This window comes from Rhea pennata, chromosome 13 (genome assembly GCF_028389875.1).
Source record: "Rhea pennata isolate bPtePen1 chromosome 13, bPtePen1.pri, whole genome shotgun sequence".
Taxonomy (NCBI): Eukaryota; Metazoa; Chordata; class Aves; order Rheiformes; family Rheidae; genus Rhea; species Rhea pennata.
In genome coordinates this window covers 22,366,662-22,382,336 of record NC_084675.1, presented here as the reverse complement: position 1 = coordinate 22,382,336, position 15,675 = coordinate 22,366,662, and the positions used below count along the sequence as shown (strand labels likewise).

The window sequence follows — 15,675 nt, the reverse complement described above, 5'->3', positions numbered from 1 at the left end:
ATTTGCTCCATAGCCTGCCCTGCTCCATGCTTCACCCTCCCCTCCTCAGTTGAAGCCTCTGGACCCTCCTAGTCTACAGGAGACCTACGGTAGCCGAAACTTGTGTCAAGCCCTGCCCAACAATCTTCCTGGAGGCTGCAGTATCACCAAGAAAACAGCTCCTTTTATTTACACAGGACCCCTTGGAGAAGAAAATACCAAACCGTATACCTCTACCTTTCTTCTGCTGTGCTGGGGTTGGGGATCGCGAACTGGCCGAGGAAACAGGACTGGCCAAATCTGCGTACATGTCTTCGGAGTCGGCACTGCGTACAGAACTGCTGCTGGAGGAGGCACTAGAGACAGAAGAAACGCTGCTCACGCTCAGGGACCTGGAAAGAGCCAACAACCCATTACAGTTAATGCAACAAAAACCAGGCAGAAATGAGATGAACACCTTTAATGCCCCTGCTGTGCCCAAAAAGAGAGGCTGAGATGTCAAAAAGCTGCTAAGGTGAGCAGTGCCCAGGACAAGACAAAAGCTGTGTTTCCTGAGGTGTAAATGATATGAAGACCTCAGATGTGTCAGATGCAAGTCTAGAAAATAACATTTATTTATAAACAGCATTAAGGCAACACTTAAACAGGTCACTGTTCCCCCAGGTAAATATAAAGTGAAAGCAAGGTGTGCACTATCACACATGTCAGTGGTAATGGTTCATGTCAAGGGCTTCCCTGCAGCATGTGTGTTGCGTGGTACAAAATTATTCATGGAGACTTTAAAAGACCTGGAGTCCTATAGCCTACAGCTCCTGCACAGCTCCCCAGGGTCCAGGAAAACCCTGCTGCCTATTCTGAGGCTGCACAAACTATCAAGAGGGATAACAACAGGGAAGTAAGGGTACCTGTAAGATAGCTACCTTATAAGGGATTCACAAAATTAAGTGTCAGACAATCACCATATTCCCTTAAGAAACATTTTTTATGTAGCAACGTATCAGACAAGAATACAGGGATATTCATGGGTGGACTTGCACTTCAGAGGGATGTATCTGCTACAACTTTACTCTTCTGAAATGGCTCCAAAACTCCCTGCTAGCTGGGAACTGGCTTACATGGTAACCATGGCCATACAGATCAGGTGTATGCCAAGTACATAAATATTTATGGAGCTTCTCAAGGAGGTTCTGCAGGCCATACCAAGTTCTGCACTCTAGTGACTGACCTGCTAGCAAGATCCAAAATTGCTAATTGAAAGCCAGCTTGCAAATGTCTGAACAGGCTGCAGCAACTGAAAGGCAGACATGCCCTAGAACAAGTTACAAAGTCACTACCTGCAGGTATTCTGACAGAACCAAGGTCTGAGAGAAGGTCTAAATGAAGGCCACGATGGTGACTCCATGAGCCAGGAATTCCTTCTCTGGGAAAGGTCCCAGCTACAGGATTGCGATGGTAAATTGGGCTTGGTTTAGGCACAGGTCATATTGCCCTTGCTGCAGAAATGCTCTGGTCCCAAAATCCAAGTGGGCACTGTGTTTCAACAACAGTACACACAGTTAGCTTCAACCAGCAGCATGCAGCGTGGCAACAAACACTAAATCTGCCAGCCACCTTTCCTTTCATACTTTAGCAAGAATACTACTCACTGTCCATTTCTGCCCTTACATCTCATCTATGTGTATTACATACAGAAAGCAAGCTTCAGGGAGCAGGAACCTCCTTTTCCACATACCTGTAAAAGCAGCAAGCACACCTCTGGTACCTGCATTAGGTTTTCACATTTTCTTCCTCTCAACTCCCTTTCAGAGCACAGTAGTGCAGAGTAAGCATGCCCGAGTGCTCTCTGAACCTCTTGCATCACCCTTGCCTCATCTGATGAATGAGACAAGCATGTAGTAAACATGTTTGTATTTCCGCAAAATACTGCGGATGTTCAACCTTGGAGTTTCACAGCGTTCAGATATGTGAATTAGTTCCGGTCAGAGCCAAGTTCTATTTTATCCGCTATTTTTAGACTACAAGTTCACTTTTAACCCTATACTTTAGCACAGCAAAGCTCTGAGTTAAGAGCTACCTGTGAAGTTTCAGAGATTCTTGTGTATCAACAGATGCAAAAAACCTGAACGAAAGATTTCAAAAGGGGTTAATTTCTTGACTCTTTACTGCAGTTAGTTAGCTGTTTACAAATCCCACAGACTAACAGTCATATAACTATTCACTTGGGGCTAAACGCAGAGGGAACTGGTCGTGCAACTTCACCTGCAAAGGAAAAAGGCCATCAGCCGGGCCTTTTAGGTATTTTCTGATCTACTTCTAACTGACAAGCCAGCATCTTCCCTAAGGACGTTCAGTAATTGGAGGTAGTAGAAGTTTAGAATAGCAAAGCTCTATAGCCTGAAACTGTTACCTTGTAAACAGATTATGGTTATTTTTTTCCTCATAGCCAGATAAAACATTAAATTAAAACCTGTCAATGTGGAGATGTTTTGATCATAATTTAAGTAAATATAAACAGTTCATCCCACATGAAGAATCATTTCCTTGAATAACCCCACGGACACTACCAACATTGTTCCACTTTCATGATTCAAGACTCAGGATTCGTAACACTATACTAAAGAACAATCTTATTTCATTGTCCTACTTACGTGTAGCTTCGGTATTTCACCCTGGAGAGAGCTTTTGTTGCAGGAAACCTCAATGGTTACAAATAGTTATAATTTCCTGCTACCTTGACAAAGGTTATTAAGGGTCAACGCTGTACCTGGATTTCCTGGACCCAGACGGGGAGTGGGAGACTGAGGCAGACGTTGATCTAGAATGAGATCTGGAGAGAGAGCGAGACAAGGACCTAGATCGGGAACTGGAACCACTGTAGCTGCTGGCACTGCCACTGATGCTGCCACTGATAGTCCGTCTGCAACACAGCAAAAAACTATCTCATCTGACTGCACTCAGCACTAAAGCAAGGTTAGAAAAAACCCCAAACATCTAGGGATAGTTTGAGCATGATGCTGAAACACAACTGTCCTGCATCGTGTAAAAGAATGGTGCTTTGCAGATGTAATTGTTTCAGGTGTTCTTCCCAAAAATGTTTTCCCAACCCTGAGCTGACATCTCGGTTCTGGGCAGTAGACGTTTTATGCGAGACTGAATGATGCTAATTAAAGTCAGACAAAGAATGAGCTAAAGCCTTTAATCCTGCACTGATACCAGACCAAATACTTCCTACAATGAAAAACTGCTAACTGTATAAAACAGTGGGACCATCTTCTGTTTCAGGCTATATAATCACACACATTTCTTGTGACTAACACACCAGTACTAACATAAATAGTGCTGGTCTTCTCATTTGCACAGCAGGGAGCTCATATGGTAGTGGGGCTTCCTCGAGTATAAGCAAGAAAAAGACCAAAACAGGAATGAAGACTAATGGAAGGTGTCTAAAAGACATCCAAGATTAACTAGTTAAAGTGAAATAAAGTCCAGAACTAATGCAGTTTCTAGAGAAAATAAATTGTGGGGATCAGTTTTCATGTATGGGGACATAATGACTCAGCCCAGGACTTTTCTTTTAGCTACTGGAAAAAAACAGGAGATGCAATCCCATGCAAAATTAAAAACTGAGAAAACAGACTCATGGCCACCTTCAAGAAACATTGATAAAAAAAATCATGTAGTTATCCAAGAAAACTGACATATGCCTTACTATAGGCATACCTACATTTATTCTGTAACATTTTAAATTACACACAACAGATTAAGCACAATAAACATTTAAATATGGGCAAGTGTTGCTTGTTTGAAAACCATCAGAAGCCTCTCTCATTTCAAATGCAAAGGGAGGGGAAAAACTAAAACAAAAATGATTAGCAGACAAAACAAGTCTCTGAAACATTCAGACAAGTCACACAGGACAAAGCCAGGAAGGGAAAGTAGAGCAATATACAGCCAGCAAGCTGTATACTGGGGACTCTGAAAGCAGTGGAGTTTCTCATCTCTTCTGCTGGATGGCTGACAAACCAACTCCTGGGACCACACAGTAGAAACACTTTCTACATGCTAGCAAGTGTTTACAGTAAACAGGGTCCAAACCTGTCACCATAAATCTTGACCCTCCAATCTGTCAGAGGGGGTCTCCAGATTAAGCATGCCTTTGCTTCCTGGCTGATAGCCTCCACAACCAGTTGCTCCAAAACACTACCCATCCCCCCTTTTTCTCTCCTTTTCTCTGCAGACGCTGCCTTTTGGCACTTTTCAGGTATTCCACCTACTTCATTGACCCAACAGGCCCTTTAGAGAGAACAGCTGTTTGCTAACGTTCATCCTCCACTCCTTCCGTCTCTTCCTGTTTCCTTCCCAATCCATAGATTTCTCCTTCAATATGGAGGAGTCCTTGCAACTGGTACTCCAGAGAGAAACCCAGAACTCCTATCTTCCAGGAGATCAAGCCTCACTCCGCCCCAGCTTTCTTACCTCCTAGGTGGAGTCCTGGTCTGACGTTCCTTCCTTCTTGCCTCTCTATTATCCCCTGGTTTGGCTGGCTCTGGTGCAGCTGCTGTAATTTTAGTGAGTGGCTGAGGGACTGGAAGGGCAGCTAGTTTCTTCACAGACTTTTCACTACAAAATTAAAATATTTAAGTGCATGATCAAACTCCGGAGGCACAGAACAGATATTTTTGAAAGCCATGAAATTCACCCCTATTTGCAGTTGACTAAACCATTTTAACTGCTGCAGTTAGAGAAACTTGGAAAACATAAATCTGATTTCACCACAACACTCAAACAATAAGGATTCTCTAAAAGGGATCTGTTTACTAGTATAGATCAAGTCATCTTTCCAGATGTGATAGTCAGCTTCAGAGACAGGCTACTTCATTAGTTAACTCACATGCAGAACATGTTAAATCACTGTTGGTTCTCATTCTTATCTGTTCAACACTGCAGATTCTTATCTAAAACAGACATGCCTGCTTACAAACTGTCAGTCAGGCTTCAAGATCAAATGTACACAGTTTATGCAAAAATGCTCTTTTCACTCCTTCACAATGATCAGCAGTGTATAATCAGCATGTTTGTGCAAATGTCAACACCTGTCCCTTGTCTTGCGTTACACCACAGAATACGTAACAGATAGCAGTAGTCTGTGATGGCGCTACACAATATTTCTGTGATTCTGGAATCAATTCAGCTCTTTCAGTGCTGCTAATGCCTGGGCTCAGAGTACTCCACTCTCTAGTCTAGTAGTTAGTACTGTTCATTAGGGTCAGCAGTGATGTCACATCTACTATTAATTGAGAAGGAAGCTGCGGCCTGCATACAAAAAAACCCAGGGACTGTTAATCCCTCCTTTGTGCTTAAGGATGCCTGCATTCATTCCCTGCAGAACACAGGACTAAGTGCATGAAGTGTTACACAGGGAAAACAATCCCCGTGCTAGCACAGCCTGCTGACCTGTGCTGCTACCAAACCAGCACTGCAATGTTCACCAGATTGTAAAGGCATTGCTGCAGGCAGAGAGCAAGTCCTTAAAAAGCTGACCCCCTCCAACTTGAGGAGGCAGAAGAGGAGCTCAATCAGGTACAAGAAATGTGGCAAAGGGTACTGTACTATATTCTGGAGAATCCAGGGAATTCTCATAGTGTAATTTATTTGAAAAAGTCACTTTTTTTTAAAGCAACATAGCTATAATGCTCTGACACCCTCTAATATATCCATGATTTACTCTTTATGAAAGGAGTTTGCAAAATAGCAATTTCAGGCATTTAAAAGAGCATAATCTGCTGAACAATTTCATTGCTGCGATGATTGTTTTGTCCCCAATATTAAAAGTAGATGTGGCTGAAGCATTTCTTTGTTCTAAGGATGTGTATTGACTAAAGCTACAGAAGAGCAATGAATTGAACTTTCTTACAGCTCCAATATAAACTTACCTGTACATACAGAATGTTTAAATAGTAAATCCTGCATGTGTTTAAACACTCACATGTCCATATCACAGTTAAGCACACTCGTACAGTTAACTTCAATTTAGTAAGTGGAAGTGCCATCACTAATTAAATGTTCCAAGCTAAATACTCTTCTATGCAGGTCATATTTTGTATTTTCAATTTCTTCCTGAAACTGTCGACCAGGTCAGAAGGGTCTGAATGAGGTCACCAGATCGGAGAAAAGGCGACTGCTTAGTCTTTTCTGCACTGTTATCAAAATAGATATGAAGCCTTACCCTTTTCCAGCAGGTGGTAATAAATCCCCTTTAGCTTTCACAAGCGGCTTGTGTGGAGATGGTGTTGGGGAAGGAGACGGCGAAGATGAGAAGGACCGTGATCTAGAAAAAAAAAGACACAGTCAGCTCCGTCTCTGGGAAGGCAGAAGGCTTCCCTGGCTTTTGCATCTCAGCCATAACTCCTTCCTTACGCTAGTGACTACGTTCCAGAAATTAGTCTCAGCGGGTCTAAACTTGTCCAATTTTTGTATCTGAGCTCTGCTTGAAAAATAAAAAAACTTCACCACCAGACCAGTGGTGGAAGTAAAAAAGATATGGATCAACTGCAAGAAAGAGTCACCCTTAGGTATTCCACATCAAAACCTGGAGACCACATACCTTGGGGAGAACATGTCTGCAGGAAAGTATGTAGGATTGGGACTTGCAAGTTTCTGCATGATTTATTTCACCTGATTTGTGTTTCCTGTAACTCCTAGTGCAATCTCCAGTATTTTAGATAGCAGTAAAAACCTCATGGGGAACAGACACGAAGTAAAACTAACTGAATACCTATAATTTCTGGAAAGCAAGGAGAAACATCGAGTAGAGTATAACAAAGCCAACAGATTAAACGACAAGAGCTGCTTCCTAGATCAAGACTAACCAATGAGGCAAGTCACTTAGATAGCACACCAGATACTGATGTTGAAGGGATCACCCTACCGCAAAGCCTGGAAGTATCCTCTTTGCAGTCTAGTACCTCAGACAGCCAGACACCTTGGTGACTTGTATAACCGAGGTAAGGAAGGCTTTTCAGAAAGCATTTGGAGTGTTCCTCACTCCCTTGCCCTTGGAGACAGGAATGTTAATCCAAGTGTGTCAAACTGAACAGTCACATACACTTGGCATTGTCCTGCAAGGAACAAGGCAGTTGGGGCTGACATGGGGTGGACGGAGGAAAGTCAGCCTCTCTCCTCTAGCTTACCCAGAAGCATATATGTACATGCTTCTAGAACAATTCCCACCTGAGTCTTTACTAGGATAAACCACCTTGTGATACACTCTGAGCCTCTGTCTCTGTTCGATTTTAGCACTGAAGCCTATCTAGGGTGCCTGTTCTCTGATTATGCATATTTCAGATTTGTGAAACTGTCTGCAAGACCAAGGAAGTGGCAGAGAAATAAGCATGCCTGTATTTAATCAGCATGGGACACTAAGTTGTTGGTTTGAAGAGTCAGGACTATCAAAACACAAAACTGCATGGACTGCTTTAATAAAGAAAGGTGATTTGCCTCTTTAGATAGAAATTCCAGTCAAATAGAAAAGAGATGCCAATAACTTCTTCCAGTCACAAAATGCAAATGATGGAAACCGTAATGTAAGCCAGGCTTCTGCAATTGCTCAGTTACCACAGGTATGGGAAACAGCCCAGCCACAGCAGTATGGTACACAGGGACAGGGATACAGGGGAGAAAAGGGGGGAGGACTGACGTATTTCCTCCATTCAACAACTGAAGTAGCAGGCTGCTTTGCAGTCTATCATATTTCCCTCACTCAGGAAAGCGGTTTGAATATTTTATTTCCAGAGTTGGCCATTTGCTTTTAAGTAGCGCCAAAAATAGTTGCTAGTAAGTGTTTGGAAAAGAGAATACCATTACTTTCAAACCCAAAGAGATATTACCTGGATCTGCTGCCTGAGAAAGAACTGTGTCTTGAAGAGCGACTAGAATAAGAGCTGTAAGAGGAGGATCTGGAACGAGATCGTGAAGAACCTGAACCAGAGTAAGTGGATGAACGAGAAGAGGACCTGAAAGAAAAAGAATGAAATTCAGTGTATCTTGAGAATTTTTCAGAGACCAAGTTCTTGTTTCCAGTATACTATTCCAAAAATTTTCAATCACTGCTCCAGAAATTGCCTGCCTTCTCCTCAGGAGCTGCCAGGACTACAACTCCTCCTCAATCCCCATCTCTTTTCATCCCACCTTTTGTTTTAGAACAAGAACCCATTGTTGCTACCCTCTTTGAGTCCTAAAATAGGACTATCTTCCTTTAACTAATGACTCTACATCCCTTTTGGGGAACTCACTTCTTCCACATAATTTTCCACCTCATCACCAGACAATCCCATGACAGGTCAGCCTGACCTAATGGTCACATGGTTAGGAGAAAATAGAAAAATAAAAGATGCAATGACTCTAGAAAGCTACATCTAGCTACTCTAGAAAGCTAGATGTACTTTAGGAGAGCTTTGCTATTTAGAACTACATCTTCAATTCCGTGCGCTCTTCATTCCTCTCTGATACTTTTTTCCTCCTTTTAGGAGCCTCAAGTTCAAGTCTTTAAAAAGAACAGCTCCAGCTATGCCCCAGGTCTCCCAGATTCAGGATGCTTGAAAAGTGTTCTTTATCTCTGTGCCCTGGTTTCAGTGCTCTGCTGCAGCCCTTGAGGGCCAGTCTCTATGACCCCAATGTTTCCTCAGTAGTAGCAACAACAGCATGTTCTTCCTGGAGTAGGTTCATCTCATCCCTCCAGCACTCCTGCAGCAAAGAGGATCCAATTTTTACAGCTTCCAGCTTTTACACCTATTAAGATCAGCGTTCATCTAGGTGAGCTACTAATAATCCAGACTGCTTTCAAGTCAAATTTTCCTAAAGAACTGCAAATACTTTTCCAAAATTCTGTCTTTTCTTAGTCTTCAACAAATCACATCTCTTCACAGCATCCACAATGGTGGGTTCTCTTTGGCTTCCATTTCACTACCTATATGCCTGGGTCCCTACCTGTTATAGGGTAGCAAGACTTGTGCTGCTTCCTTCTACTGACAAGTAGGAGTCACATCACATGCCCTGACACATAACAAGGCTTAGATGTAACGTGCTTTTCACCTTCACCTACCTTGAAGAGCCAGAAGCAGATGCTGAAGAAGCAGAGGTTTTTCGGCGCCTACGCGCACGGCTGGGAGAGACAGACACACCAAGTTTCTTTTTGGGGGACTTGGATCGGCGCCAGGGGTCCTTCCATTCATCTGCTCTCTTTGACTGAGTGGTGGTAATTGTAGTTGCCTCCTTCTCCTTCTTTGGTGGCTCAGGCTGACGGCTGGAAAATAAATACGCTTTAAGTAACTGGGATTCCTGTACATAAAAAGGCTAACAGAAACACAGGGCCAGGAAGAGAACTCAAATTCATCCTTTGTACTAACACCTAGTTGTACTAACATCAGCACCTAGATCATTCATGAGACAGGAATTCTCTCTTTGCTCTTAACCTCCACTAAAGAATATTTAGCATCATTTTTTGGGCAATGAAATATTAGAACAACTATCCTTCTGTAAATCAGCATTTACCACAACATTGATCTCTAGTCTCATTTTCAGTGGATATGAAGAATATGGCTGTTAAATGTTATCCGACAACATTTTTACACATTAGAAACTTTCCCTACATGATACTGCTTGCAGCTTGTTATTGCGGAGCTAGAGCATCCTCTCTTAAAACAAGGTCTGGTGTGAAGCCAGCGAATATAAATTCAAATCTGTTTCGTCCTGCAACGTGACTACAAGCCCTTCAGAACAGTAATACCTGCAAGTTTTGTGAAAATATTTTCTCACTGACCAAGTGGTAGCTGGCCAGCTGATTTCAGCTTCAAGAAGTTTCCTCAAAAAAGCAGACACAAACATGCAAGAGGGAAGGGGAACTGAAAGCCTGTCTCTTCCTACACCTGTGCCAGGTAGTTAGAGCTGGAAGAAACCCAAAACTAGTAGGCAGCCCCCAATGCAATGAGAATACTAACAGAATTAGACTGAGGACGCTCTTTGAGCGCACGTCTGAAACATTACCCCATCCTGACACAGCATGCTGCTGGAAACAATCAGTAAGCAATAACAGAAGAGATTTAATCTGGACTACTTTCCCATAGTTTGCTTATCAGAATATCATGTGGGACTGTGTCACAAGCTTTATCGTAGTTAAGACACATTGATCTGTCTTTACCCTTGCTGATGGGTCAGTTACCTCACCAAGTGAGCGTAAAGCAGTTCATAGTGAGTGAGCATAAAGCAGTTCATAGTGGTTGTTCTATCACTGTAATATTCTCTAGGTGCTTATAAACCGACTGTCGAACACACGCTCTGGTGCTGTTTATAACCATGAAGTTTTGACAAGGCAGGCAGGCTAGGTACTCCTGATCTCTTCCCTTCTCTTTTTAATGCACTAACAGTATTCAGTGCTCTGGGCTTCTGTTCTCCACAGCTCTTAACAAAACAAAACAAAACAAAACAATTCAGTGCTAATTTTTCAGTTTCTGCACTGGCTAGTTCCTTAAAGTACTCCAGGGTGAGTTTCTTCAGGCCTAGACTTTGTTACATCTGTTATCTATAGAGGATATAACTTGGTTTTTTTCCTCACCCTTATTCTAACCTGCATGTGACTGGTCAATTACCTGGTCATGGCCTTCTCCATCAGGTTGTAGGCAAAGTTTATCCTTGTGTAGAGGTTTTATGAAGTCTATTACACTCATCAAATTACGAGTACAATTGTGAGTTTATTCCTTTTCTCAAAATAATGAACTCTCTCACTGAGAATTTTGGGAGGGCAGAGGAGGGGACGTATCTTCCATCTTTAGGTTCAGTCAGTACCACCCTATCAGTCACACACCACTATAAAGCAACCACTCCCCAAGCAATTTCCTCTACCTTTTGAGATAAAAAAAAAGCAACCTCCAAGTTTTCTAATAATTCTATGGAGCGCACTTCTTGCTGCAACATTTTTCAACAGACAGCCGGATAATTAAAGCTCCCCATCAGCAGTCTCTTCTGCCCTTTCAAGGCTTTGTTTGTCACTAACAAGTTTCATCCTCTCCTTCTTAGGCAGTATCAAACTGCCTAACATCAACACAAAGTTACCAAAGTCCTATGGACAGGAGAAACATGTGCTTCCAAACTCTTTCCTGACCCCAGGACTTCAATATATTTAAAGTACAGCACAGCATCCCACCCTTCCCCCATCTTTCCTGATCTAGCCATTTCAGTTCTAGTTTGTCCCACATCTGTCTCAACACACCGCTTTTGATGGCAAGAGAAACTCTTCTTTCACATTCACCTGTCCCACAAATCTCATTCTGGGCTCAGAAGAGGATGTTTGCATATTAGTACACAAAACTGCTGACTGCCTAGGAAGAGAGTCCCAAGCAGGATTTTGGCTCAGCATTATTCATGAGTATCTTCATTTAGCATCACGCTTTTCTAGCACTGCTCCATCACATGCTACTCAACACAACACATGTTATTTGCAATGGCTTGATCTAATTTTTGTCATATTACATCCACAACTATATCTGAGTATCTAATCAGGGATGAAGAGCATGACTCTGAATACAGGGTTGAGATAAACTGCACCTATTATACACTGATAATGCTAAGCAGTCATAGCCAGGATCAGTCTCTCACATCAGTAGATGCAGTACAAACTTATCACAAAGCCATCTTGACCTCTAGAGTATCTTCAAAGCAATTAAGCACAAAGTAGGAAGAAAAGGAGGTAGGGGTACAGTCTACACACTTTACATCAAGCAGCAAGCTAAAGGGTTGCAGGAGGAAGAGCATCATGCAAAGATGCTAGTGAACAATGCATGACCACGTCCCGCTCTGAAGTCCTTTCCCAGGAGACCAGTTTGCATGGTTTGGGAGATGTTGGGGGAATGTTCTGCTGGCTCAGGTAGATAGAGAGGCAGTTTCCACCTCAGGAACTGCACGTAACCTACTGAGAATCATTTTACAGCATAGCGTCAAAGCACTTCGTCCAGGTTCAACTCTCTGCAGCAATAGTTTTCAGAAAGGTCTCCTACAGAATTAATTCTACATCTTTTTCTCTCAAGAAAAGACAAACTTGCCTAAAGTCAGGTCCAAAAGCAGCACATTTGGGAACCTGGACCTCAGCTAGCACCCTACATGAGGGCAACTTGCTCTCAACTCTACAACCTGGGCACAAGTTCAGAACCAAGAGAACTATGAAAGCAAATCTCATTACTTGCACTTACTACCTGGTTTGGTACAATTCCCTCTTGATCAGGTCATTTTCTGGAGGAGAGGTTTTTTTCCCCAGGAAAACCACAACAGAAAGCCTCATTTCTGGATATTTTTTGGCTACTGACTCAGCAGTAAACATGTCACCATACTACAGCCCAGAAAGAAGCATGATGCTTATGTCAGAACGTTTTCAAAGTCTTTCCTCAAGAGTTACCTGCATGCCCAACATGTAGCACCACCAAATAAACTTGTTCAACTTAAGACTGGTATCTGCCACCATTTGGCTTTTTTCCTCCAGTGGATTCAAGAGTCAGAAATCAAAGTAAGCCTGAGTAACTAACAAGATCTTCTTCATCTCCCTTACAGTAACATCTCAACTGCAGCTTTTAAGAGCTTCACTGAAGGGACCTGTTAAAGGCTGGTAGCCCATGAAAGTCTATGTTTCAATCAAATTTACTCCTGCCTACTGATACTGCGCAGTTCTTGGGATGAAAGCAGAGGAAGCCTTTCTGCAGGTAACAGAAAGCTCACTGAGAAGGAGAAGGCAAGCAACTAGCTTATAGCCCTTAGATCAGGCAGGAAGGCTGCAAAGAATTAACTATGCCAACTATGATAACTGCTCACAGTAATGACCACTAGGTAGACTTAATTTATTTGATTCTGAGAATGGGTAGTCTTTCTCCCTCACTTTCACTCTTAGACTGGGTAATTTTCACTTCTCACCTTGATCTAGACCTGACACTTGTTGGAGCTCTCTATGAGCAAGCTCAAATCCTTAATTCAATAGGGAGGGTGAAGAAAACAAAGTTTCCTGTTGGGTCAGTGAGTAAAGCCAGCCCATAGGAGGGTCTGAATAACTACTGGAGCTGACACAAGGCTAATGGAGAGGAGAAGAGAGAGGCCTCACTGTTTCAGCATGGTAGGCACGAGATCAGCTCATCCTCCTTACGCAAGTTCATCTTCAGATCAGCAGTTACCTGGGGCCGATGCAACCCAAGCTGTGGGCAAATCTCAAGCGGTGGGCAGTCACTGCTTACCCCTGTTAGGGTCATCAGACAAGAAGCCCATGAGCAAAAAAAACTACCAATGCTTGGTTTTATAGTGGGTCTTTGCCTCTTGGTTGACTGTGTACAACATCCTTCCACACTTTTTGCATGCAAAGCTGTCCTGTCCTGCTCCTGATCTTCTCAACCCCTGGCTGCTTTAGGGATAATAACCCAGCTTATTTCAGCACAGAAGTGCTGGAAGTTATTAAGTCATATGCTACCAAAGTATGCACATAAATCCAGGTTTTCTTCATCAACTTACAATTTTTAGGAAACATGTAGGAATGTCTTTGAGAATTAATCCCCTAATTAGGTACACCTGTGCCAAGAGGTTAAAAAAAGAGGGGGAATAAAAGATTGACATGACAGACCGATCAAAAGCAGCTCAGTTCCCTTACAGAGCCCAGAGCAGCAGCATCCTGCGTCATCCAGGGCATGAACAAGGTCTGCAGAGCTTAGCTATTTCCGAAGCTCGTTTTAAACTTAAAATAACTAAATGCTTTATTTTCCAGAATGAACACATTAATGCACATTTGGCTGGAATTTAATTACAGCAATCAAGTGGAGAACTGAAGCTAAACGTGGCTTTGGCAACAAAAGGAGGAACAAAGGTAACTACAGCTGGCAACGCAAACCACAGTGTAGGTCAGCCAGTTCCCAACAACGTACACTGCAGCTCGCAAATAAACCAGATTTGAAGCACGTCACTGAATTCTGCAACGATTCAGAGGGGAAAGTCTAGCCTCATGGCCCAAGTTTTCCTCCTCATGTGTTATGCAAATGACCCTGAAGCATTTCTAATCTTAGATGGAAAATAAGCTTCCCAAGGAAAGTGCTTCCTTCCTTTCCCCTCCCCATGTGACATGACTACCACAGGTAAGGCAAATCTTATCACCAGCAGCAACCAGTGACGTCAGCCTGGCTCCAGGGCTACTATTTTGGCCGGCAGTTACAACTCAATTTTCTGAAAGAGGAAAGTCCATCTAGTATTTAAGACATCTAATTTCTTGCAGGAAAGTAAAATGTTGCGTCACCAGCACAAGTTTTCCTTCACTGTCAGTGGAATTTTCCAGAGGAAGTGAACTCGAGGAATGTTTGGAAGCATGTGCCAAAACAGTTGTCAAGGTCCTGTAATTTTTTCAAAATAAGCTTCAGCAGTGCGCCTGCACACCGACAGATTTTCAGTCTCACAACAACAAAGCTCCCCAGAGCTTGTGGGTCCAGAGAAGGACAACAGCTCTGGAGAGCCACTGAAGCGCAGCTACTGTGGGAAATTCACTACTTGGAAGTTAGTGCTAATATTTACAATGCTTTCATTGATCACGGTGAACTATTAGCAAATGATCTACTTTTCTCAAGATGCTTCAGTCCAAAGCAGTTATCAGTCACTTAAAAGATTTCTTCAAAGCCTGACAGGGAGAGGCTTCAAAATTAAATAGTGGAGATAAAATCTGCATCTCTAGCATGAAATCATCACAGCGGATAGATAAACATATCTGGGATGTGATCTACCCTAAGGGCTGAGCCTTTAATGCCTTGAGAGCCCTCTCTAATGTGAGGTAGCAGCCTGCAACAATTCTGCCCCATTCTTTACAATGTTTTAATACAATCCAGTGTATGAAAACTTTCTAGAAATTCCAACTTTGAAACACCAAAAAATGCATTCCTTGAAGTCCACATCTAAGTCATTCAATGCTCTTTTTGACTGTTATCTATGTTTACAAAACCCTTCTCTTTTTACTGTGGAAGTGGAGGGAGTGTCTCAAGAATCCTGAAGTTAACCCTCCAGTTAACAGGAATGCATTATGAAGAATTAAAAAAGTTTTGCTGATTTTGTTTGCAGAGATATCTTATTAAACATTACAGCTAGCTTCCCAAATGAACTGGGAGAATAAACAGAAGGGAAGCTGTCTAACCAGGTTCCACTGCTTGGGCTGGAAGCTGCGCTGCAAAAAATGGAGACGTAAACAAGTTATTACAACGTCTGTCACCGCAATGTTACCATAAGGGGCACTTGCATACGAAAAAAGAACCGTATGGCAGCAAAGAGCATGTGCCTGAAGCAGGGAAAAAGGAAATAGTCTTCTGAGATGAGCAGCACTGCACCAAGTAACACCAAAGGAGGCCCAGCAGCCCTCCCGTGACAAGGAGAAACCCAAGTCCGGCTCCAGACTGGAGCTGATCTACCTCCCTTCAGCATGCAAAACCCAAGGGCCCGGGGCCACTTCCTTGCTCCTCTGAACTTGCAGCGCTTTGAAAAGCCGTCCAGTGAAGATGCAGACACCTGGATAGCAAAGCTAAGCCTACTAACAAGACTAGTTTTCCCCCCCTCAGGGACATGTCACAGCTTGTTTAAGACTAATTCAGAGAGCTCCTGTGGTCCATTAAGAGGATGTTTGGACTGACACCAGGAAGAGCACAC

At 42.8% G+C, this 15,675-nt stretch overlaps 1 protein-coding gene across 9 annotated transcripts in view; it reads right to left on the bottom strand.

Annotated features, from left to right (window-relative positions):
• The window catches only part of ZC3H18 (zinc finger CCCH-type containing 18), a 50,986-nt gene that overhangs the window by 7,606 nt on the left and 27,705 nt on the right, over positions 1 to 15,675 (bottom strand). For 4 of the 9 annotated variants that reach the window (XM_062586589.1, XM_062586591.1, XM_062586593.1 and 1 more), the window contains 6 exons: positions 9,080 to 9,280; positions 7,866 to 7,991; positions 6,206 to 6,307; positions 4,456 to 4,599; positions 2,744 to 2,896; positions 211 to 371 (listed from right to left, as the gene is read on the bottom strand). In XM_062586589.1, the coding sequence (XP_062442573.1) occupies positions 211 to 371; positions 2,744 to 2,896; positions 4,456 to 4,599; positions 6,206 to 6,307; positions 7,866 to 7,991; positions 9,080 to 9,280 (887 nt within the window). The remainder of the gene's footprint in view (positions 1 to 210; positions 372 to 2,743; positions 2,897 to 4,455; positions 4,600 to 6,205; positions 6,308 to 7,865; positions 7,992 to 9,079; positions 9,281 to 15,675) is intronic. The other 5 variants (XM_062586592.1, XM_062586590.1, XM_062586594.1 and 2 more) reach the window with 4 other exon arrangements.